This window comes from Puntigrus tetrazona, chromosome 5 (genome assembly GCF_018831695.1).
Source record: "Puntigrus tetrazona isolate hp1 chromosome 5, ASM1883169v1, whole genome shotgun sequence".
NCBI lineage: Eukaryota > Metazoa > Chordata > Actinopteri > Cypriniformes > Cyprinidae > Puntigrus > Puntigrus tetrazona.
The window spans coordinates 22,777,516-22,801,418 of NC_056703.1; the positions used below are offsets into that span (position 1 = coordinate 22,777,516).

At 38.3% G+C, this 23,903-nt stretch overlaps 2 protein-coding genes across 5 annotated transcripts in view; both read right to left on the minus strand.

Annotated features, from left to right (window-relative positions):
• clip2 (CAP-GLY domain containing linker protein 2) overlaps window positions 1-13,292 on the minus strand; it is a 29,097-nt gene extending 15,805 nt beyond the window's left edge. For 2 of the 3 annotated variants that reach the window (XM_043239958.1, XM_043239957.1), the window contains exons 1-3: window positions 12,943-13,292; window positions 12,141-12,357; window positions 5,481-5,995 (exon numbers count right to left, since the gene is read on the minus strand). In XM_043239958.1, coding sequence (XP_043095893.1) covers window positions 5,481-5,995; window positions 12,141-12,255 — 630 coding nt within the window. In that variant the 5' untranslated portion in view covers window positions 12,256-12,357; window positions 12,943-13,292. The remainder of the gene's footprint in view (window positions 1-5,480; window positions 5,996-12,140; window positions 12,358-12,942) is intronic. The other variant, XM_043239959.1, reaches the window with a different exon arrangement.
• A 2,697-nt stretch (window positions 13,293-15,989) lies between these two features.
• The window catches only part of rasa4 (RAS p21 protein activator 4), a 30,362-nt gene continuing 22,448 nt past the window's right edge, over window positions 15,990-23,903 (minus strand). For both annotated transcript variants that reach the window (XM_043240617.1, XM_043240616.1), the window contains 9 exons: window positions 23,592-23,784; window positions 22,268-22,405; window positions 21,908-22,052; window positions 20,853-21,025; window positions 20,132-20,269; window positions 19,859-19,994; window positions 19,112-19,232; window positions 18,873-18,931; window positions 15,990-16,793 (listed from right to left, as the gene is read on the minus strand). In XM_043240617.1, the coding sequence (XP_043096552.1) occupies window positions 16,666-16,793; window positions 18,873-18,931; window positions 19,112-19,232; window positions 19,859-19,994; window positions 20,132-20,269; window positions 20,853-21,025; window positions 21,908-22,052; window positions 22,268-22,405; window positions 23,592-23,784 (1,231 nt within the window). In that variant the 3' untranslated portion in view covers window positions 15,990-16,665. The remainder of the gene's footprint in view (window positions 16,794-18,872; window positions 18,932-19,111; window positions 19,233-19,858; window positions 19,995-20,131; window positions 20,270-20,852; window positions 21,026-21,907; window positions 22,053-22,267; window positions 22,406-23,591; window positions 23,785-23,903) is intronic.

Sequence of the window (23,903 nt, forward strand, 5' to 3'; positions counted from 1 at the left end):
AATAACTAAAGAAATAGCAACAGAAAAAAACTAAAAAAAATTAATGAAAGTCATACCCTCTTGCTCAGGGATCAAAAGCGCGTCTGCTTTGAATTGCTTTGGAACAAGAGTACATACAACTACAATAATACCTCCCGGCCGAAGACGTACACACAGAGCTTTTTGTGAGGGTCTGAGGTTTGGCCATTACTAGAGAATGTGAAGGAGGAGATACGTAAACAGCAGATCATGAACACATGCACATGCACTGCCTGCAGTTGTGTCCACGTTTAAGTTTTTTTTCGGACTCTACTCAAATGGAATGAAAACCGAACTGCTTATTTGCAGCTGCTGTCAGTTTCCTGGTCTCAAATCCTAGTTTCAGCTCAGACAGCACGCCCCACATACCGCCCACAGTCTGTTCGCCGACCGCTTGATGCATATTGCAGGCAAGAATTGCAAATGTTGAATGAAATTCTGCAGTTCTAATTTGATTGGCTGGCTTCTACGAACCAGTGAAGAGAAATTTTTATTTCTGGAAACAAACATCGTATGCACATTTTTTTATGGCACTGTTTATGCATATTGTAGAAATAACTATGTCATCGTTTCAGCTTTTCCCTCCAACGCTGCCATTCTGTTATTATAATATGACTGAATTCACTGAATTATCTGCCCCCAAAAAAAATAAGCAGGGGTTGGTTGCTTTATATGTTGGTTATACGGTCTCATCCTCAAGTGGGAGGTTCTTGGCCCCAAGCTGCAGCGTGAACCAGCTGGACAACACTGTGTACCAATAATTAAAAGCCTAGCTCTGTAAACCCTTTATGAAAAAGAAGCATGCCTAATTATATAGAACGTGCACTAGTAGTGCAAAGTGAAGCGCAAATAATAATACTGACCATAATATCAGCATTTAAATGTACTTTCAGAAAGTTCACTTCCACTATTTAAAAAAAAACAAGTGTATATTTAAAATGTAAAATGAGTCATTTCAAGGATGTAAAGTACATTTTAAATCATTGTTTTAAGAATATTTCATTGTGCTGTAAAAAAAAAAAATTCTAACATACAAAAGTCTTTGATTCTAATTTTAACTGAAGTTATTTGATATTACATTTGTAGTTAATATAGTTGCTTAACTGCAACTTTATCGTTTCAAATGTTCAATTGCAAATGTATTCAAATAGGCCTACATAACAGTTTCATTAGAGATGACATTAAAGTTTAAGCTTACCACAAATTGTTCAGTACAGTTGGAAGCTTACCATTTTTCCAAGACAATAGAACTTATTATAAAATTAGAAATTAAGATGTATTACGTCCTGCTTCAGTGGGTAAAATTAAGCAATAGTAATAATTAAGCATTAAAAAACATTTAATTCAATTAATCTGCATTTATACACGTCAAAATTCCAATTTTTTTCCGGTTGTCAGTTTGTGGGAGCTCATCATTCTCCTAGAATACACGGATCATATGGCCTCAACAAAAGTTTGGAACTGAAGTGGAGTCGTTAATGACTTCACAAGTTCATCAGGTGGTGTTCTGAGCACTGCGAGACATTCTGCTCCGGAGACATCTGCAGTTTGGCATAAAAAAATGAGAGCATCCGGAAGAGAATATATTCAGACAGACGCATCACTTCCTCCCTCCAGTGAGCGAGTCTGTCTGTGTGTGTGTGTGTGTGTAACAGACGTGGCAGATGAGCCACAGTACGCTCCAGCGTGGATAAGGTGATAATACAAACATTCCCCAGGGAACGTTCCAGATGTGCAATGTTTACTTTATCATGTCATCTCACTGCTGTTTTTTTCTCAGCAGAATGGTTGGCGTCCCTAACCAAAACAGCAGCAATTTATGAAAGTTGAAAAAACATATGTCAAACAAACCTTCCAAGTCATTTAAGAACAATATGGCTTTGAGCTGCTGTTGTCTAACAGCCCTTCCGAGTGTAAGAAGAACTATAAAATCAGCAGAATACATGAAGAGATGAGCGATGAGTGGAGAAAGCTGACTCAGACAGTCTCTGCTCACAGGATCTCTCACTCACTACACTGCACAGCCTCAACCTGACTGAGACATGATCCACCTTCCAGTTTCTTTGACAGAAGAACATCTACAACTAACAGAGTATGATAACATTTTTGTCTAAAAAGGACATCTTCAAAATCGTTTCAAGACTTTCAATAGCAAGCTATCCCTTAGAAGTAATGTAGGTAAGATTGCAACTTTATAGATGCACAGATTGAAGTTTTTCTTGTGACATATAATGATCGCTTTTCACTTCCTGTCATCTCCATCAGGGTTTCTGCACATTTTATAAAGCTCAATTTGTGATCGTAAAAAGACCTTTATAAATCAAATTTGAAATACTGAAGAGAACAGAAGATCTCAATATATTTTCTACATTTAAAAAAATGTCTAGCAAGCAGATAATTAGTTGTGAAAATACATCTTTCAATAAATTTCAATACCATTTATTTCGTAAACTGTATCTTCTGATCACACTGAAAATTTTGAGTTTTTCCTCTGTAATTTTGTCTTTTTTTCAAGAGCAAAAAAACTGTATTTATTAAAAATACACTGAAAAGCAAAATGACATGGTGACATGATCAAGTGACAAGATGATCCAAATAAAGTGAGTTAATGGGTTTATGATTATGGCTCAGAAAATACAGCTCACTGACAGATATTTATCCTTGTATAAACTCTTCCTAAGAAAACAAGACTACCATCATTTTGAATTTCAGGAACATCTTTAAGGATGATTTGGTATTGGACAACAAGACAAAATTACTGTGGAAGATATCATGTTTTGCAGTACATGGCATGAATGTAAGACTTTCTACTCTGATTTAAGACCTTTTTAAGACAGCAACCCAAATAAAGTAACTGTACCCGAAATCACATACTGCCAGAGTACACACTACAATTGATAAACATACTTCGTCCCCATTAAATGTATCTAAGCTATACCATCATTTTTTTCTCACCATTCACAGCTTTCATGTGACCACATGGTACAATCTTTACATAATTAATAGGTCACTGCCAAATGTTTTTCCAAATACTTTGTCCCTGAATAAAACTGACAAAAAGACTGGGTGATATAACTAATTCCACCCTGCATTTATCTAAAGTTGCGATTAAACAGAAATCATTTCTTTTGTAGTGTGACGTACGTGACCATCAAGCTTTAAAATGATTTTGATCACTTGTGGAACAATTTGATTTCATCGTCAGGTGGATTTAGCCCCGCTTGAGGCATTGCCACCGTGATCCGTTAAGTCCCAGTCCGTGGATCATATATTGCTGATATACGAGCATCATTTTCATGCATGTGCATGTGGAAGTCTTGAGAGAGCAAACAATGGAAAAACAGTGACTTTGAGAGGTCCTTCGTGCACTACAGCACAGTCATGGTAATAAGATACCGGCTGCAGAGGAAAACAAAAGGGAACAGACACATTTCTAATGCAGTTCAGTTATATAGTGAACTGAAGTACCACTAAACAGACATGTGCACGTCGAAATTATACACAAAATCGATGTGTCATACGTTATTCTAAAAAGTTGTGGATTTGAGATTTGAGTTCGAAAAAGAGAAAAAAGTACAGAATCTATAGAAACTGTTGTGCCTTTGTCTAAGCGGGTTTCCTCACTAAACAAACCAATCAGGTGTCAGTCATTGATTGATGCAGACAGTCAAGTAGATAGCTGAGATCAATGGCTGAATGGTTTATGGAGCAGTAATCCCATCTGATTAAGAATATTGACTGCCTAAAAAGCTTTAGGACTGCTCTATACTAAATGGAAAGCAATTTGACCCGCAGCCAATCAACTGTATAGTAAAGCAGACAGCTATTGTTCAGCATCTATAACATGAGGAATCTAACGCAAGGAAAACCACACATTAGTCATTCAAAAAAAAAAAAAATGCTTTTTACGTGACGTTTAAGGACAGGCTAATCTGAAATCGATGACAGCACAATAATAAAACAGCATGCGAATGGGTAGAGTAGCTCTGTCTACAAAAGGTTTAGTTGAAACCAGCTACACCTCATCAGATACTAACAAAATGGAGTATTTTTATAACCAGAATATCCAATAGCTACAATGCTCCTGACTGAGAATATTATGCTTATTATACATATCCTACACTGGTAGTTATATTTGTTAAACTACTATGTTTTTACCACTTATTTCATCAGGCCCTGCAAGAATTGTAAGAGCATGTAAGCCATTTGCAGGCTTCAACATCCATGTCAGTGTTTCATTAGGCTGGACCGAGCACGGATTTGCAAGATAGACAATAAAAATGCACCCCTCAGAGAAAACGAGATCTATTCTATGGCAGTACATTATCCATCACCACACAACTTTTCCACATTAAAACTCACTTGGTTGGAAGTAAGTGGATCTATTAAAAAGGCCAAGCTCCTCCGAATGTTTCATTTAAAGGTCGCATGTTTTTCCAAATGAAATTATACTAATTTGATTCATTTTAAGAATTGTATTTCTTGTAAGAATTTTTTTACAGTTCTATCATGACAACTCTTGGAAGATTTCCACACGGTAATGGATATGATACTGTTTAGGAGGATGAGATCCGCTACGCTGCTGCTTCTGGTTATTGCTGTAGTTGTAGATTACTACTGATACTGCACACATGATACATACTGCTGCTGCTAACAGCACATGTAATGTCTATTGTTTTTGTGGTTTTTAAGTGTGCATTTACCTTTAGACATACTTAATAAAGAGAAATTTTCCAAGAGTGCTGCTAAATATTGCTGTGGTTGCACCGCTTCAGATATACAACTGTTCAAAAAACATAAAAAACAACTCCAAGGAACTCCTCAAAATCTAATCTTGAGGAACACGTTTGAGGATTAGAATTATGAAAATTCCATCGGAGATTAATTGCAGACATAGGTGGAGCATTTAAAACTTCTACTCTTTATCTAACAAGTCAGATTATTTGGCACGTCTCCCGAGTACTTTAATGGACAAATACTGAATTCTCTGCTTGCCAAACTTACATTTAAAGGGGTCATAAAATGCATTTCATGCTGGAGCCAGATTTTTGTGCTGATCTGAAATATGTTATTTAAACGTGACTGTGGCAAGCAGTCTTTGACATTTAAAGCAACTATTATGCAAAATTATGAACATAAATGTGTGTTGGCAGTGTCTGAACAAAACCACCCTACAATCATAAAAAAATCCACCCACTCCTCATTTTTAATCCCCTTTAAAACAAGACAGTCTCACTAGGCCTGCCGTCCTGATTCCCATGCAGCATGCACCAAAGAATATTTTGTAAAAAAGAAAAAAGGATTTCTCCATTTAGTTAAGAGAACTTTGTTTTGGATGTCCAAAAGAGCTATATATATATATATATATATATATATATATATATATATATATATATATATATATATATATATATACATATTTATACTATTATACTCACTAAAGAAAAACTTCCAACACTCACCAGCACTCGATCTCCGACCTTAAGATCCTTCTCTCCGCCTTTCTTCACAGATCCACTGTCAGACATGTTGGATCCTGACTCGTTGCCGGTTTTGACGGAGCTGTTGAGCATGCCTTCTCTGAGTGGCATGACCACACGCTGCCCAGACGCTCCCGCGCCGCCCTGCAGCTGCGCGTTCTGCTGCTCATCGCTCCCGTCTCCGATGGGTTGTCGCGTGAGCTTGGAAGGCCTGGTGAAGATGCCCTGCAAAGGCTGGCACTCGAAGTAACGCACTCCGTTGACAGAGCCGTCGTTTTTTCCGACCAGGTCGTTCAGCACCACTCCAGCCCACTGTCCTGGGGAAAACTGTGTCTCTCCAAGATAGGCGATGACTCCCGGTTTGACTCCGTTCACCCAGACACGTTCACCTACTACAAAGTCCCCGGCCACCTCATCACCCACCTCGGAGGCTTTGGAGCTGGACTTGTCTGAGGCGTTGCTGCTAGGGGTGGGAGTCGTCTGCTTGTAGGGGCAACCTGTGGATAAAACAAGATTACAAAAGGAATATTCCAGGTTCATAAAATAAATGTCATTTACGAGAGAACTGCCTCTGAGTTCGTTAAACCAAATAAAAACTGCGTGACTTACAATGGAGGTCTATGGGGCAAGGCATTCTAGAGTGCTCTGTGTTGCTAGAACATTTTGAAGCACTACTATTCAGTCTGCCATGTAAAAATGTGTTATTTGAGACATAAAATCTCTTAGTGGTTGAACTACTGTTGTGGGTGGAGGAACTTCTAATTATGCAATACCAACGTGATTACAGTGGGTTGAGTTTGCTCCACATAAACTTATAAGCTTATACTTGCACTATGCCCTTTTTCCTGTGTCCTGTATCGTTTCTGCTCCTCAAGCTTTTTGGATACATTACTGAAACAAATGTTTACACAAAATAAGACGCGAGTGGAAGACACGATTTATTGGAATAAAAATACAGCAAAATAGCAATATTGCAAAATATTATTAAATTTTTTTTAAATAAAGTTTTGCTTCTTGTTTTTACTGTTATGAATATTATAACATAGTTATGCGGCATAAACTTTTTTTTTTCCAGAATTTTCTGATGAATTTAAAGTTCAAAAGAACACCATTTATTCGAAACATAAATCTTCTGTAACCCGACGCAGAATAAATTCATGCACCCTTGCTGATTCACCTTTAATGACATTTCAGAAGGACTTTTACTGACCAGAACCCGGAGATGAATAAAATAATGATAAATACACAACAGTGACATGACGTACATTACACCGTTTCACAGCACATGTTATCAACACTTGTCCCGGCTCATTTAGAGAACGTTCATTATTTTGCTCATGTGTGGATGTCACTGCGGCCCTCATGCAAGGTTGAGCAGCAATTTAATTTCTGAATGAATCTGGGTCAGTGGGATTTGCAGTGAAACAGTTTATGAACCTGGGTGCTTTGCACATGTGGCGCCTTTGACACATGCCTCTTAACGAATGCCGCTTGAAGGATACAGGGGATGATGTTTGAGCCCTCATCGGCTCATTTAGTTTGCATTCAGTCAGTCAGTGTGTGTGGGGGGTTATTGGTGCTGGGGGAGGGGGACGATGGCTGCTTTTGTTTCTCGATTGCTCCAACATGTTCTTGGACTGATAAACATGGTGGTTACAGATCTTTGATATGAAGAATTTCTGTGCTCCTTATCAGTGAACAAAAACATCCTGACATAATTCGCTGTTCTTTAGAAATGGTGCATAACAATGCAGTGGCGGTGTGCCTCTTTAAGAGCTGACAGACTGTCTACGTTGAGAATTTTGGATGCTGTTCAACTATTATTGAGGTCAGTAGTCTACCACACAGAAGCAGACGTGGAAACGTCAGCGGTGATGGAAATATACAAACAAATCCCTTTTTTTGGCAAAAGTATTAAAATAAATATTATGGCTAATTGCAGCTTTGCTTCAATTGCTACAATACAAGAAGTTCTTTCTTCCATTTACCATATTTTTGATGTGCTCTAGGTATATGCTTTAATCAATATTTATATGTAAAAATGTATGAGAGGAGACGATTCAAATGAATCACGCAACAAAGTTTACTAACGCTTGTGCTTGGCATTTGCGCCATTATTTAACGCCCAAAAAAACATGTCTTAAACTATTTTGCGCTTGAAATGGTTGCAATTATTATTGCTAGGAAGAGACACAGAGAACGCGTTGTAGAAGGGAGTATTTTTCGACACGTATTAATTTATTTGAAATGACAGAAGAACACATTCTCCGAACATTGTTTGCCAATACATGTTATTTTACGTGCTTTACCAAATAAAAGATGACTTGGAACTTTTAACTAGTAGTCGCACAATACCAGCTCGAACTAACTTACAGCAAACCTTTTTTTTGTCCTCTGGTTCTGTTCAACATACTGTGGCTTCTTTATTTCTTCATTCTTTATTTGTGACTATGCTAATCTGCGCTGCACTCGTTATATTGCGTTGGTCGTTATGTTGCGTCGGTGTTCTTTAATTTGCACTTTGATAGTAAATCACCTGCCGAAATGTAAAGCTCCATAACACTCCATTCCCATTCATTTTATTGCATGAAACAAAGCAGCCTGGACATTCTAATATCGTTTTTTGCGCGTCCACCACAGAAGAATGACTAAATCATGACAAAACGGTCCATTTCAATCGACTACTTCTTTGCGATATTACTTAACAGTTTTATTCTTGATTCACTCATTCAGCAGGCACTTTTCCCCAAAGCAGCAAATGAGGATCATTACAAGCAATATATACATATTTATACTCGCAAGCGCTTGCATGCACTGGTCCATTGTTAGACAATGACCCCATTACAATCCAAAATGTGCATCGCACATTAGGGCAGCAGTGAAGCACACTCAGCGCAGTGCAGTGAAACATAAGCAGAAGGAGCGTGTGTGTGCATGTGCCGGGACTCAAGAGAGGAGTGCACGAGCACTACACTACGGGAGAGAAAACTAGGCCCATTCAGGAAGTCCCGGCCCATTGCAGGGCTCGAGCGGAGGCTCTGGTGCATTTCTTGCCCAAGTGGCTGGGTTGCTACGGTAACACTAGATCAGTAAGAGGAAAAAAAAAGAAAAAGGAGTGATGCAGGAAGAAGAGAAGAACACAAGCTTCACTTCACTATTGTGCCTGCACTCCTCCTCCCACCATCTCAATCCCACCATTCAGCAGCACAAGCTAACACAATGACCCCAGCTCAGCCTTTAACCACCCCCTGCACGCACACACACACACACACACACACATTTCTATCTCAGATGCTCTCTGTGGAGTCCCGATCACTCCTCCACCGTAAACACTCCCTCTTTTTCCCACTGGAAGGTATCTCTTGATGACAAAACCTTGAATTCATAATATGCATGCGACTTTTCCAATAGTATTTTTATTCTAATATGGCCTTGTTACAGTGCATTAGACTATAGTATAAAATATTAGTCAATATTAATTAACAACATGTACTTAATATAGGGTTAGTCTTTAGCTTGTGGTTAGTTGCTCGTAATTATGCATAATTCTTCGCTATTACTATAGTATGCACATGTAACATGCAACAAGAACACTGTAAAAGTGTTAGTTGTTAGCTTCTTTCTTTAATCCCAGTTTTATATAGAGGTACACATGCAATTCGGTGTTACTTCAATGCAATTTGTTGATTGATTCCCCACTGATATGCAAAAGTTCAGTTCGTTATCATCATACCTATCATTTCACACAGTATTTTCTGACCACGTTAATGTACAGAGATTTTTCAGCATGAAATCTGAGTCCAAGAAGGCTGAGCGAACCGGAGGATGGACTCGACAAGTGATTTTGTCAAGAACTGAAAAACTACACTCAGAAAGTAGGGTAAAGAACCAAAAAATGCTACCAACCAAAGCATGCCAAAGAATTCAAAAGAAACAATTCTCTGGCCTAAAAACACTCAAAAAGCAAACAGTGGTTCAGAGAGTCTTGTGTCTGAATCAATGTGCTACTCATTTCCTGTGCCTGGGCTGCATATGTAAGAAATCTTCAGGGAAAAGTCTAGTTTTGGGAGTGTACAGAGCATCAGCCTGTGGGCGGCTGACATGCCATTTTACATGACCACAGGATGTTTATAGTGTAAACAAGTTTGTATAGTTTGCTAAATTAATGCTTAATTTTTAACTTTGAGTAAACGTCACTGCAAAACTGTAGACCATTATCATAAGCATAGTTTTCTCATGGTGATCCCATTGAAAGAGGAAGTCTGGATAATAAATATTACAAGCTTTGTACCAAAAATGGGCCTGATTACATTACAGCCACCATCTCTGATTTGCTAAGTGGATGGGAGGGTCATTCTCACAGTAAAAGGCATCTGATTGGACAAAAATGTTTGTAGAGCTGTACATTTTAACTGTAAACTTTTTTATCCAAAACTGAATTTTGTCAATGTTTAATAGTCAACCAGCATATATATATATATATATATATATATATATATATATATATATATATATATATATATATATATATATATATATATATAGGAAAAATTGAGAGGAAAAAATGTCTGAACTAATTAAATACAAAAACGGTAACTTTATATGCCATTTAATGGTGTGCAGCGCAATTAAAATGCATTCTCTTTTTTTATTTATTAATTTGCTTATTTGGTTTGTCATTGGGGTTTTTTTGAAGTATTTTCTTCACGTTCAAAGAGTTTTTACGAAACCTCGCTAAAAAGCAGTAGCTGAAATACTTGCATTCCTAAAGTCACGCACTCTTCTTCTAAGATCTCTCGTATGAGACGGTAACATCAGACCACAAGACGCGACACATTAATACTACGGTGTGAAATTTTAAAAAGAGCAGGCTACCACATTTTACCCACGCAGTTATAAATACCACGAGCCGCTTCTGCTAAACATTAAACGCATACTGTCGAGACTGGAGAAAAACGAAGCCTTGATACAAAAAGGACTTTTGAGTGAAATGGCATTTTAAGGAAAATCCCATGTCGGACGACGACTTTATGTGAAAAGCAGAGCTCCTCCTGATTTTCACCGCACTTCCTGTACGTGTGTGTTTTACGAACAAAGCATTCCACGGTCGGCCCGAGCCACGGCACCCTTCTGGGTGACACACAAACTGATGTAAACAGCAGGGTCTGGTCTCGTTGTGGCTGGATGTGAGGTCGGACACGTCACCGAGGCAGGGATTAGCTCACTCTGATTTATGTAACCTGTGTCTGTGTCACCGGTGTCAGCGCTCGTCATCTGACTCTAAAGATAATTAACCACATTGATCGCAACCCAGGCACGACTTGATATCAGCAAACGCTCTGGCCTTTTGTAAAAAAGCGAGTTGGAGAGTTGCACTACACCGCTACGTTTGAGGTCAGCATTTGTTTGTTTTTGCAGAAAAAAAAGCATCTCAATTATTTGCTTAAATATTCAGCAAAGCAGTAACGCTGCGATGTGTATCATTACAATTGAAAAAGAACTATTTGTATATTATATAGTTTTTCCTGCAATCACAAAGATGCGTTTTCAGCAGCCATTACCCCAGTGTCAGGTGACCCCAGGTGAGCGTTTCTCGTAATAATCGGCGTTGATAAAGTTTGTGCTGCTAAATACGTTGAAACTGTGATACATTTTATGATTCTTTAATAAAAAAATCTAAATCTAACATTACTGGTGTGAACGGGGGCTTAGGTCTTCTTTGTAGGTTTAGTCATTTTTTAACAATTTAGCGCATTCTGGCTGAATAAAAGCATTGGTTAACTAATTAATTCAAGAAAATTCGTACCGATCCCAAACTTTTGAATGGTAGACAGTAGCAGAGAGATTCTCTGATGCCATTTCGGTGAAAAAGAAACAGCTAGGTTTCAATCAAAGCACTGCAATTGAACTGACAACAGCTGACTCATCCCTTGCAGGCATTGTTGTGGTGCTGTGATATCTGAACCATCGTAGTGTATGATAAACACGCTCATATACCATAATATCTTCATTGTGTAATTATCACGCCATCGCTTCAATTAACCAGGGAACTGTTTTTTTTTTTTTTAAAAAAAGACATTGTCGTATTTTTACTACATGGAATATGCGAAACTTTCAGATTTTCTCAATGCGTTTTATCACGCTCAAATACATTTTACACACAAAAAAACGTATATGTGTGTGCGCTGTTAAACTATTAAAACTGCCAGAAATTAAAGTATCTGACGAAAATCTTACCGAAAGGCTTTTTTGTAAATCTTAAAATAAAAAAAAAATATATATATTTTGAAATATCGCCATGGCTAATAGCTTAAATAAAATGTTATGTTTAAGTGCTTTTACGTCTAAACTGACACGGAAATGAAAATATATTTAAGCTGAATAAAAACGTTGCCAAAAAAACTATTACAAATAAAAATTTTATCAAATGATATTGCTAAAACGGAGCAAAAAAAACCCAGAAAATAAAAGCAAATTCAAAACGCTGATCAATTCTATAATATACGCAAAAGGTCTGGAAATAATGCCGTAAAATAATGATGGTGCAGAAAAGTCTGGGCCTAGTGACGACTAATATGATGAGACGTGTCGCTGGCTTCTGTGCGTCTGGAGGCGAGCGAGGCACAGAAGAAGCTGACTTACTGTCTTTTTGAGCCGCAGGACTGGTTGATGGGCCAGCGGTTGTTCGTCCCACTGGACTGGAGTGTTTAGGACCCCTGCCAGGGATCTTCAAGCCACTGGACTTTAGCATGTTCATTATGTCCACTGGAGAAACTTCACGTTTCGCAGCTTATTAAGGGTTTTTTCGAGGCACTAGACGTGAGGATGGCGGATATCCCTCTCCATTCTACCTGCGGGACTGAAGACAACCATCATGAGCATCAGAAACGCACAGACTACACAAAATCCATTGACTACGAATGGCCTTGAATGGCCCGTGCCAGTTCATGAACGGGATGCTGGCCGAGCCACAGCATCAATAACGCGACGCTTCGGGGCAAAGAAAGACACCAAACCCACATTTTATCGTACGGAAGAGGCTGAGACAACGCAATCGACACCGACGGACCGAGAATGCGCTGATTTGCCAAAGAGCGATAAAAGCAAGGTCGTTTGCGGTATTCTAGCGTGTCTGTGAAACGAGACCCATTATCCACTGAGGTCGGCAGTTTCGATACGCTGTCATCACAGCCGCCTTCTAAAGCCGAAATTCGCTCCGTTAAAAACTCCCCCCGCTAATTTCATTTTAAAAGACAGACGACTGCAGCACAAAGCGTGTAATCGCTCGTAATATATCTTAAACGAGGCGGAAGTTTTCGTTTCTGCGCCGCGGACTCCGCTGCTCTATTGTTTTGGGTCTTCACTGCGGCGTGCTCGCGACCGTCTTCACGCGCCCCTGTCAAGCGACATAAAGCCGATCCGCTCGCGCTAACAGCACCATTACCTTATGAAGTCCAAATCCTGTCAGTTATATAGAAGTCGGCTCCGGCGAACTTCAGACGGTCTGTGCAGGGATGGCTCAGTCGGCTTCCCGGCATGAGATTTGTCAGCGTCTGCCACTCCCTTTGCTCTCTCTCTCACTGTCTCGCTTTCTCTCTCTCTCCCACACGGATGCGAAAAATATGGATGCTGAGCTACAGCTGGCAGCGAGAGCGGGACGGGATGCCGGGCTCACAGACACCGGTACATTTTAGGAGAGCTCTTTTACACACGGGTGCCTAGAAATGTCCCGAAAGTGTGTCAGCGGCGAGCAAATGGTCGCTGAATAAATGAGGATCGTTAAGCAGGAGGGGAAAAGCCTTCGGGCAGGGGGGGCCGCTTCCGCGATGCCCGATTCGCGAATCGTTCGTTTGAGTCGAATCTTTTATGTGAATTATGTCATTTCGTCTGAACAAGTCGAGAATCGTCTCGTGGACATGGCGATTCGAAATGAAACGCGTTCATTTACTTGAGTCAAAATGCTAGAAGCGGTAAAACAATGGAAATGTGTTTACGACTTGGTTAGCCTTTATGGCGGTTTCGTTAAAAACAAACAAACATACGAACCAGGGCTGCGTAACTTAATTTTGTTAGCTGAATTGGCTGTAGCAAGTCACTGTTACCCTCGTTGTATTTAAACTTATAAAATATTAAACATCCTGGCTTTACTGTAACTATTTGTAGCATATGCCGGGGGACGACGGGGACCACAATCAGTACTGAATCGTTTAACCTGTTATTTGAACTATAGGCTAATGTTCGAAAGAACCGATTCTCGCACGAAACGAGTCGAATTTCCTATTACCACAGTTTTGGATACTCTGTTATCCTTACGTTAAGGACAGGGATACGATTATATCGGGTTTTGCTTTGAAATAAGGCAAAGCTAGTTTTAGTCATATGATATTTATACCAGTTACTCTCTACCACTGAATAATCACTTTTTGACACAAAGATAAAAGAAGCACGGGCATCCCGACCGGAAACTCAACAAAAACTCCAGCTGCCTGTGGAATTTATGCATTTCCGGTCATGGATTAAATTATTGAATAAAGACCGCTTGTCCACAACACAGACAGGTCATCTAAGGATACTTAAAACGAAATGATGATGATGATAATAATAATAATAATAATAATAATAATAATAATAATAATAATAATAATACAAAAAGGTGTAACTAAGAATGAAATATTTTTTTTACTTAATTTTCATGCTTTTTTATTTTGTAGATACATACAGTTCCACAAACATGATCATGAGAAAATTAAAACATGCTTAAAATACCTTTAAAATAGGTAAGAAATGTGTCTGAAAAGTAGAAACTTGCTAAATTTAATCACGATTCTGCCACATTACTGTATATACTGTAGTATAACCAACAGTGGAGTGAAAATCTTCAGCTGGTCAGTTACTAGGCTCAATTACTCATAATCAAAAATGAATCAACTGCATGCCATCTTCCCCTTTAAAAATAAACATAGGTATTATTCTTAACCCTTATACATACACAACGAATTGCAGAGCTTAGCCGTAATACAAAAAAAAAGAAAATTCACCAACTAGTGCTTCCTCTTTAGCATGTGAAATAATAGTGCCTGTCTTTAATAGTACAATTACGTGTTTCCCTCAAAAGAAAACAGAGAGAGAGGAAAGCAGACTGTGAGAGGTGGGGAGAAAGCGAAAATAACAGAGTCATGTTTCAGATGACTACCGAAGAGAAAACAGGAAGCACATTCTTTCTTGTAAACATAAGGCACCACTTTGACTCTTTAATAACAGGATCTGTAAATGTAAAATGATCAAAACTCTGATAATAACACACTCTAAACAATAACAAGAAGCCTAAGCTCTCATAAAAGGTACAAAGCTGTTATTGGGGCAATACCCAAAGGTGCAACGGCTAATCTATGCACCTTGTTTACGTCTAAACGGTACATATTAGTACTTTAAGGATGCATATTAATACATATTAGATCATGAAGTACTTTTACTTTTACTTTTTGAAAAGGTAAAGCACCAATGGCAGTTATGTGCCTTTCTTTTTTTCTTAGAATGTAAGAATGAAAAATTTAAAAATGTAAAAAAAAAAAAAAAAAAAAAAAAACATACAAAAATGAAAGAAGTGGTGCAAATGTCTTAATGATTAATACACTCAATTCAAAATCTATATTGCCCACATACTGTCACCTGACTATTTAGTGAATATGGAGTATCCAAAGCTAATATAAACACAAAATACACAGAATACAAATGAGATATTTTTGCAGAACGGCTTATAACATAGTTTTCGTGTGTTTTTAGGCATTGTATTTTATGGAAGAAAGAAAATCATAAAGGTTCAAACGGTAGGGCGATTGATTGATAATACAATAGTTTTCTCCACATGAGATAAATTAAATATTGTCAATGTAATCGTAAGTTAAACTAGATAGTCAAGGGTAAAAACAAAGCTTTTACAGGAGCACTTTTGGAAATAGGCTCATTCTCCAACCCCCCCAGAGTTAATAAGTTGAGTTGAACCGTTTTTGAATCCATTCAGCCGTTCTCCGGGTCCGGCGATAGCACTTTTAGCATAGCTTAGCATAGATAATTGAATCCAATTAGACCAGTAGCAAAAATCACCAAAGATCTATGCTAAGCTATGCTAAAAATGCTATCGCCGGACCCGGAGAACGGCTGAATGGATTCAAAAACGGTAAAACTCAACTTATTAACGTTTTTCCAAAAGAAGTGGAGCGTTCCTTTAAGAGGTTTGTGCCGTGCACATAATATTTACTACAAGGTAGTAAATTACAGCCATGATTTAAAATTTTAATTTAAAACACCATGCAGAGGCGTTCTTGGTTTGCAGCACTGCAAATGAGGGCTGAATTCAGATGATCAATAAAGAACACAAGTACTGCCACCTAGTGGAGAAATACTAAACATTACCTCTCGGGGAAAAAGCGATCTTCCACATTTAAAAAAAAAAAAAAAAAAAAAAAAAAAAAAATCACAGGAATACACTGCTTTCGTGAAATGCACAATGCATACATGTTTACAGCTCATATCATAAAAAGACATAAAAACAAAGCGTGACACATAAAGACAAGGCATTGAGACAGCAGGGATGGCAGCTTTGCATGGCATTTAAAACAAGAATAAACCAATTCTCCTCTTGCCATCAACATAGAGGATTACAAAATAAATTGCAAACAAGCATCTATATAGCATAAAATCGATATAAACATTCTGTTAAAACTGATTTAAAGAGAAACCACACGGTGGAAGAGCTGACGTGCATATCCACGGTGCTTCGTAAAGTCAAAAGCACATTGAAGAAGGAAGAATGCTGATTGGTTAACATGTCGAAAAAGTTAAAGTGAAAACTGAATGTATGCAAAAGCTGCAAAAATGCCAACAGGACGACCCACGTGAATCACTGCAGTAAGGTGACGCTGTCCTCGATACCAAATATTCCACAAATACACCACGACTCTCCTTTAATAAAGGGATTGTGATTGCAGCTCATCTATCCGTCCACTGAGAATCGGTTTAAAAGTTCAAGTACACAAGAACAAATCTAACTTCCTGTACAGTGTTTCATCTCTCGTCTATGCGTCAAATAATAGCGGGTTTGAAGCCTGCGTATGAGTAACACTCTGGATTACCGTGTATGAAACGCAACCGGTTAAAAAGTCCTTGTTTACGTTTGCAGTTCCAAGAAAACATTTTTATTCTTTGATCTTTCCTCCTCCTCCACTGCGGCATGGGCGTCACGTAGGTCCTGGAGAATACTGAAGAGCTTTGATAGCACGTCTGCCTTCTTCTTGTCTGGAAGAACAAAACAGTCCTTTATTTAAGCTGCCATATGCCGAAAAAAACAAGGGTACATGTGAGCGGCGTTTGAACATGGACACTAATCATTAAATAAAAGTGGAGAAAGAAAGCTGTTATTTTAGTATTATTTATATATTACTATAATACTTACAATTAGCTTTTATTTAATTTTTTCAACTTTAGTGCTATTGCTGTGAGGCCTTTTTATTCGATATTTGATGATATCTTTATTTCGGACTCAAAAAGGTCCATATAAAAAGAAAGAAAGAGAAAAAAAAAGCATACAACATAAATAAAAACATCAAGACAATAATTTACATTTAATATCCATATAAACCCTTTCTCCAGTGCCTCCAGACTGAAGGTGCTCTTCTCTCATTTCTAGAGACCTCCAGTCGCTTTTATAAATTGATCAAATTTCTGATAACAGAACGTGACATGGGCACATGATTCTGAACGAAAAGCTGACTGGCATTTATCTACAGAGGGACTTTTAGTAAGGGTCGCGATGCATCATTGTGTGCAACCTGTTACAGTAAACTTAGCTTTACTGTAACTGCACCACAAGCGGGCAGTGTACAGTGGAGTGCAATAGACTTTAAACAAAGCTATTTTGACATGGTCGGTACGCACGCTAAATTTACGAGCAAGCTTGTGCATACAATTTACACTACTGTAATGTACAGTGCAGCACTTCTAATGATGCGACCGAGATATTTGACCTTAATCAGCCCAGACAGATAGAGGAAAACACAGCCTCACGGTCCTCCTTTGTCCTTACCAATATAACCACGCTCCTTTTGGTGTTAAATCACATTGCTCACCATAGCCAGAGCAGACTCTAATCAACTGTTGCGGCCCAGCAGAGTAAGGTGACATTACGACTAGATACAGAAGATGGTTCAGAGGACTTTCTCCCACCATGCAGCCAGTCTTACAGTGTTTAAGTCTTTGAGTAGGATCATCCATGTAAAGGTAGAAGAGCACGGGTGATAACGTTACATCCTGTCTGACTCAGTTTGTCACTAAAAAAGGCTCGAGTACTGCCGTGTCCCATCTAGCCTGGATTGTTTGGAGTGAAACCGGACTAGGTACGGGGGAACCCCTCGCTGTTGTAATTTTACAAATAGCTTTCCATGGTTGAAGAAGCACAGACACATAGTGGAGTTCTGCTTTCTATACATACAGCCTCTTTCAGAGCATAGATACACACATCAGTCCCACGCTTATTTTTAAAACCAAACTGCTCATCATCGGTAATAACACATTGCTGAGATCGATCCAGTAATATTATCTCTAATACCTTAGACATCACGCTGGCTAAGGCAACAGGGCTATAGTTTTCCGTATCGGATATTTTCCCCGTTTTGTCCTTAATTACAGGTATCAGAAAAAACAGAGAGCATAGAAATGTGGCGATGTGCCATGAATCCACAATCCAGTAATGCATAAAGCTAATAAAACAACAAGTCTGAGACTCGCACATCTCAAACGCTCTGCTGTGAGCCGCCAGGTTTATTCAGAAGTTATTCTATCCTGCTTCGATTTCGATTACCTAAAGGTGACATAACGTATTTTTTCCATGTTTAAGTGCTACAGTCGGGTCATCTGGGGCATCTGCCAACTCAGAAAACGTGAAAAATAATAAGCCAGTATATTATTATAACATAGTGTCTGTTTACTCATATCACATCGGTAAGGCGTTTATTTTAGATGAAAGGGAAAACGACCAACAAGGTAAAAATAAAGCATCGGGTAGGTGTAGGGAGTGCTGTTAGCATGCATACTGTTTTATATTATACTACAGTACTGAGGCGCAGATAATTAGCACTACTTGCATTAAGTAGTACACAGTAAACTACAGAAAATGCTGTCGATAGAGCTGTAAAGTCACAGCCCAGTTGTGGAAAAGGGGGCAGGGAGCATTTAAACAGAAAATAGCCTGTGTCTGTCTCCAAAATGATGCTCTAACTGATCTGTGATGGATTTGATCAGGCCTCCTTTCTAATTTCAAATTTGACTAGTTTTAGTTAACGCTGACGATGCAGAAAGAAAGTAGGCTTGAAATCTTACCTCTTCCTGAATCTGCCTCCTTAACTCCTTGCTGCTCTATCAATTTATAATACTTATCTCTGCAAAGAAGAACAAGACGTTATTTTTGGATGACCCGGACTTCTAGTTTATTGACTTAGACAAGACTAGGGGGTTTACTAAAATGACACACGCATTGAACTGTATACAAATGAATTGTAATGCAATTATTTTAGTTTGATGAAAATCTCCACGGGCCCGGTATGTTCATGCTACATTACCGCATGGCATGCTGGACACCACGCAGATGTTGGTAGATGAGCTGAGCCTCCAGATCCGGGTCCAGTGGGTCATACCACTCCTGCAGAGTCACTCCGTGTCTGGTTTTATCACAGCCTGGGTCTGTGAACAAAGATCTCATCAGAAATACACTTTTATTCAGTGAGGACACAATAAACCGATGAAAAGTAACGGTAAAGACATCCGTGGAGCACAAAGTCAGCATCTGAAAGCTGATGGGATAATATTTGCCTGACATGCAGCTATTTAAATCAAATCTTCATAGAACATGATCTTTACTTAATATCCTAATCATAGAAGCATAGAAGAACAATCAGTAATTCTGACCCAGGGACACATTTTTCATTTTATAAAATATTTCCATTAGAAATAAATATTGTTCTTTTAAACTTTCTAAACAGATCAGAGAATCATAAAATAAAATTGAGGACAGTTTCCGCAAAAATATTAAGCTGCACAATGGTTTCAAACATTGATAATAGCAAGAAATGTTTCTTGAGCATCAAATCATCAGGTTAGAGTGATATCTAAAGGATCGTGTGAGACTGAAGACACCGGGAGGTGTTGAAAATTCAGCTTTAATAACGCACGAATAAATTACACATTACAAATTAAAAATATATTAAAATGGAAAAAACGATATTATTTCACCCAGTAAAATAAGTTTTGGTGAGCACAACATTTTTAGCAATCCCTCAAAGTGTATAAATGACCAATATCTGCAGTACCTGATTTCTCCTTCTGATGGCAGCAGCTCCATCTGTCTGCTTTATAGATGCCAGGATGATAGCAGCTCATAGTGTTTATGTTGTGACTGCAGGCTTTCCTCAGAGCTGACAGCCAGTGATTCAACTCATTTACGCTCTACGGCAACAAAGAGACATCAAATAACCCTTTTGAGGTTTTTAAGGGACCATTGTTTTAAGCTCACCAACAACAAATATCTGAGTCTATGAATAGCCGCACTCTCTATATATTTGTGAATGCAGCGCAACACTAACTTTGCAGTCGAGGTACAGGGTCTCCTGCAGGCCGGAGTCTTCACTTGAGATGATCTGCATGACGTTGGCACTGCCGAAGCACTTCTCCTCCACTTTCTCTACTGCCCGGATCTTTGGCAGCGAAATAAACGAGCTCTTCTGCAGATTCAGAGAAGGAAGTCTATGTACTTTATACTGTAAATAGATGTTTCTATAGACACTTTTGGGCACTTTTAAAAAAATCCCTCCCACGTATTTCACCTCAAGTTTGCTCCTACACTGTAACTAGATAAACTACTAGCTGTGATAAAAATAATGCTGAATATTTGAAGGACATTTTTAATTTGTACTAAATTAATATGAAATATTTTCAAATAATAACAAAACAGTTCATTTCATGATTATTATTGTTTATAAACTACTGAAAACATTTTAGGTAATTAAATTAAAAAATAATATAAATATTGGATGAAAAATGCAAATGTAAAATGCAAATTAAAAATGAATAATAAAAAAAAAAAAAAAAAAAAATATATATATATATATATATATATATATATATATATATATATATATATATATATATATATATATATGAATAATTAATTAGCAAAAACTAATTTTGATTTAAAAAAAAATGGATTCATATATTTATATGTAATAGTCAGGAGTAGTGTTTACTCAAGATCAGCTATCTAACAACAATAATAATAATAATAATAATGAATATTTTGCTACTCACTTTGGAGTGCTGTGTTCGTGAGTATGACAGAGTGTCTTTACTGAGCGTGACATAGTACTTCTTAAAGGGTGATGTCATGGGCATGCACTTGTCCTTGGTCCTGTGCAGGAAGAGGAAGCCTTCTTTCTCCATAGTGCCACACTGCAGACTCATTCGTGTCTGAAGCTCAAGATCTGTTTGAAACATAAAGCAAACGAGAGAGAGAGAGAGAGAGAGAGAGAGAGAGAGAGAGAGAGAGAGAGAGAGAGAGCGAAAGAGAGAGACAGAGAGAAAGAGAGAGTGAGAGAGAGAGAAAGTGAGAGAAAGTGAGAGAAAGAGAGAGAGAGAGAGAGAGAGAGAGAGAGAGAGAGAGAGAGAGAGAGAGAGAGAGAGAGACAGAGAGAGAGAGAGAGAGAGAGAGAGAGAGAGAGAGAGAGAGAGAGAGAGAGAGAGAGAGAGAGAGAGCGAAAGAGAGAGACAGAGAGAAAGAGAGAGTGAGAGAGAGAGAAAGTGAGAGAAAGTGAGAGAAAGAGAGAGTGAGAGAGAGAGACAGAGAGAGAGAGAGAGACAGAGAGAGAGAGAGAGAGAGAGAGACAGACAGAGAGAGAGAGAGAGAGAGAGAGAGAGAGAGAGAGAGAGAGACAGAGAGAAAGAGAGAGTGAGAGAGAGAGAGACAGAGAGAGAGAGAAAGTGAGAGAAAGTGAGAGAAAGAGAGAGAGAGAGAGAGAGAGAGAGAGAGAGAGAGAGAGAGAGAGAGAGAGAGAGAGAGAGAGAGAGAGAGAGAGAGACAGAGAGAGAGAGAGAGAGAGAGAGAGACAGAGAGACAGACAGAGAGAGAGAGAGAGAGAGAGAGAGAGAGAATAAAATTATTGTCTTGTCAATCTGCTCCATCTCTTAAGGGTCCGTTCATTTTTGGATGAACTACACAATTAAACATGCAAGAAAATGAAAAAAGAGAAAAAAACAAAGCTTAATTATCTAAAGATTGATCAGATATGACAGGTATGAACGAGTCTCCAGCCAAGCACCGGGTTCCACTCAATTTTTCATCTAATGACTAATTCAGCGCAGCTCACCCTCTGACTCATGGCAGTTGACCAGTTTAGTGATGAAGTCTTTGAGTTGAGTGATGCCCTGCTGTATGGCTGGCTGCAAGCACACCATCCATGGCTCTTTAGAGCAGCATGCAAGAGTGTCCATATTCCCGATGGTCTGCACGGCCTGAGGAGACACACGAGGCAGTCGCAGTGACGTAAGACGGAGCATGTTGAGCGTAATGAGCTCTATGAATCTTCTAAGGTCATAATCCGTCACTATACTGTGACCTAAATAGTGGATGTTTTTGCAGAAGTGAGTTACAGAAAGGATCTGAGCTTGATTATATCATGGACAAAGTGACTGTGTAGATATGCGGTAGACATGTGGAAGGATCATACTTTGGCAAGTAGCAGAAGCGTGCGGCTCGTACGGGCATCAGCGTGCTTCTCTCGAAGGTGAAATAGTTTTGGAGACATGATGGCGGGTGAGATGAAGCGCAGGCACAGGAAGCTGGTCACAGCAATGAACTTCACCTTCTGAGGAAACAGATACAAACAGGTCATGAAAGCCACCTCAGTATACTATATTTCCAAAGACTGCTTTTCTTTTTGCCTTTTAAGTCATTTCATTTATTCGATAAATTAGAAAAAAATATTAATACGCTTTTTAGGCTGGCAGAATCAAATGAGTATGAACAAAATCGATATTCGCGCTGCATTAATGAGTTATTCTGCAATTATAATTTCATGATTCATGTTTGAAATATATTATTTTGGATGATAAACGGTCGTTTTCAATTTGAAACTAAAAGCACCAGTAGGTGGCGACAAGTCACTGTCTTAATGAGTGAGCCATTGAATAATTCAGCTGATTGTTCAAAAGCAGCCAGTTTATTTAGAAACAAAGCAAGTGACTGTCTTTATGAGTGAGTCACTGAATCAGTCAACCGATTCATTCAAAAGATTCAGGAACAAAACACTGCTGTGAGCTGTTCTGAGGCATGCAAGCGATCAGCTATGGCTTCGTTTGAAATGATTTTTGTTGGCGATGTGGAGCAAAAACAGAAAGTATTGTGTTAAAATTTGTTTTATAAAAGCATTGTTACATTTGTAATTTTGCTGATATTTGGGAAAAACAGCACTCTTGCTTGAGTGGCATTACATTCAATGATTTGTCTAAGTTATAAATGAGGCGAATGTCATACTGTGCTTACACGTTTAATTCAGTATGTATATATATATCTATTATTATTTGCTCATATATATATATATATATATATATATATATATATGTATGTATGTATGTATGTATGTATGTATATATATATATATATATATATATATATATACATATACTGTATATATATATATATATATATATATATATATATATATATATATATATATATATATATATATATATATGTATGTATATATATATATATATATATATATATATATATATATACATATATATGCATATATATATATGAGCAAATAATGATAGATAATTCATGTTTGGGAGAACTATTCTTTAATGTCTCATTTTAAAATGGTACTGTGACGATCTACAAACTTTATCACGTACAAAACAGTGAAAGTAGTCCACCCATACCCAGCATACATTTTTAGTGAATTGTCGGGACACTAGCACACACCTCGAGAATGCACACTGTTCCGGGTGAACTTTTAAGTATCATTTCTGAAAGTGAACGTGACTGACCCGGTACTCTGGGTTAGGGAAGCGCTCCTGAACTCTGAGGTAGAGTTGATGGAAAACCTGGCAGATGAGCAGGGGGCAGTATGAGGCCGACTGCAGGATGGAGGTGAGAAGCTCAGACAGGTACGACTGCAGGAGGCTGGAGCTCTGCTGAATAATATCAGACTCAGTCTGCTGACGGTGCAAACCTGCACACCTATAACACCAGAACATTTACATTTACATTTAGTCATTTTGCAGACGCTTTTATCCAAAGCGACTTACAATTGAGAGTACAACCAGAACACCCAGAAATTAAGAGGAATTGACCTTTAC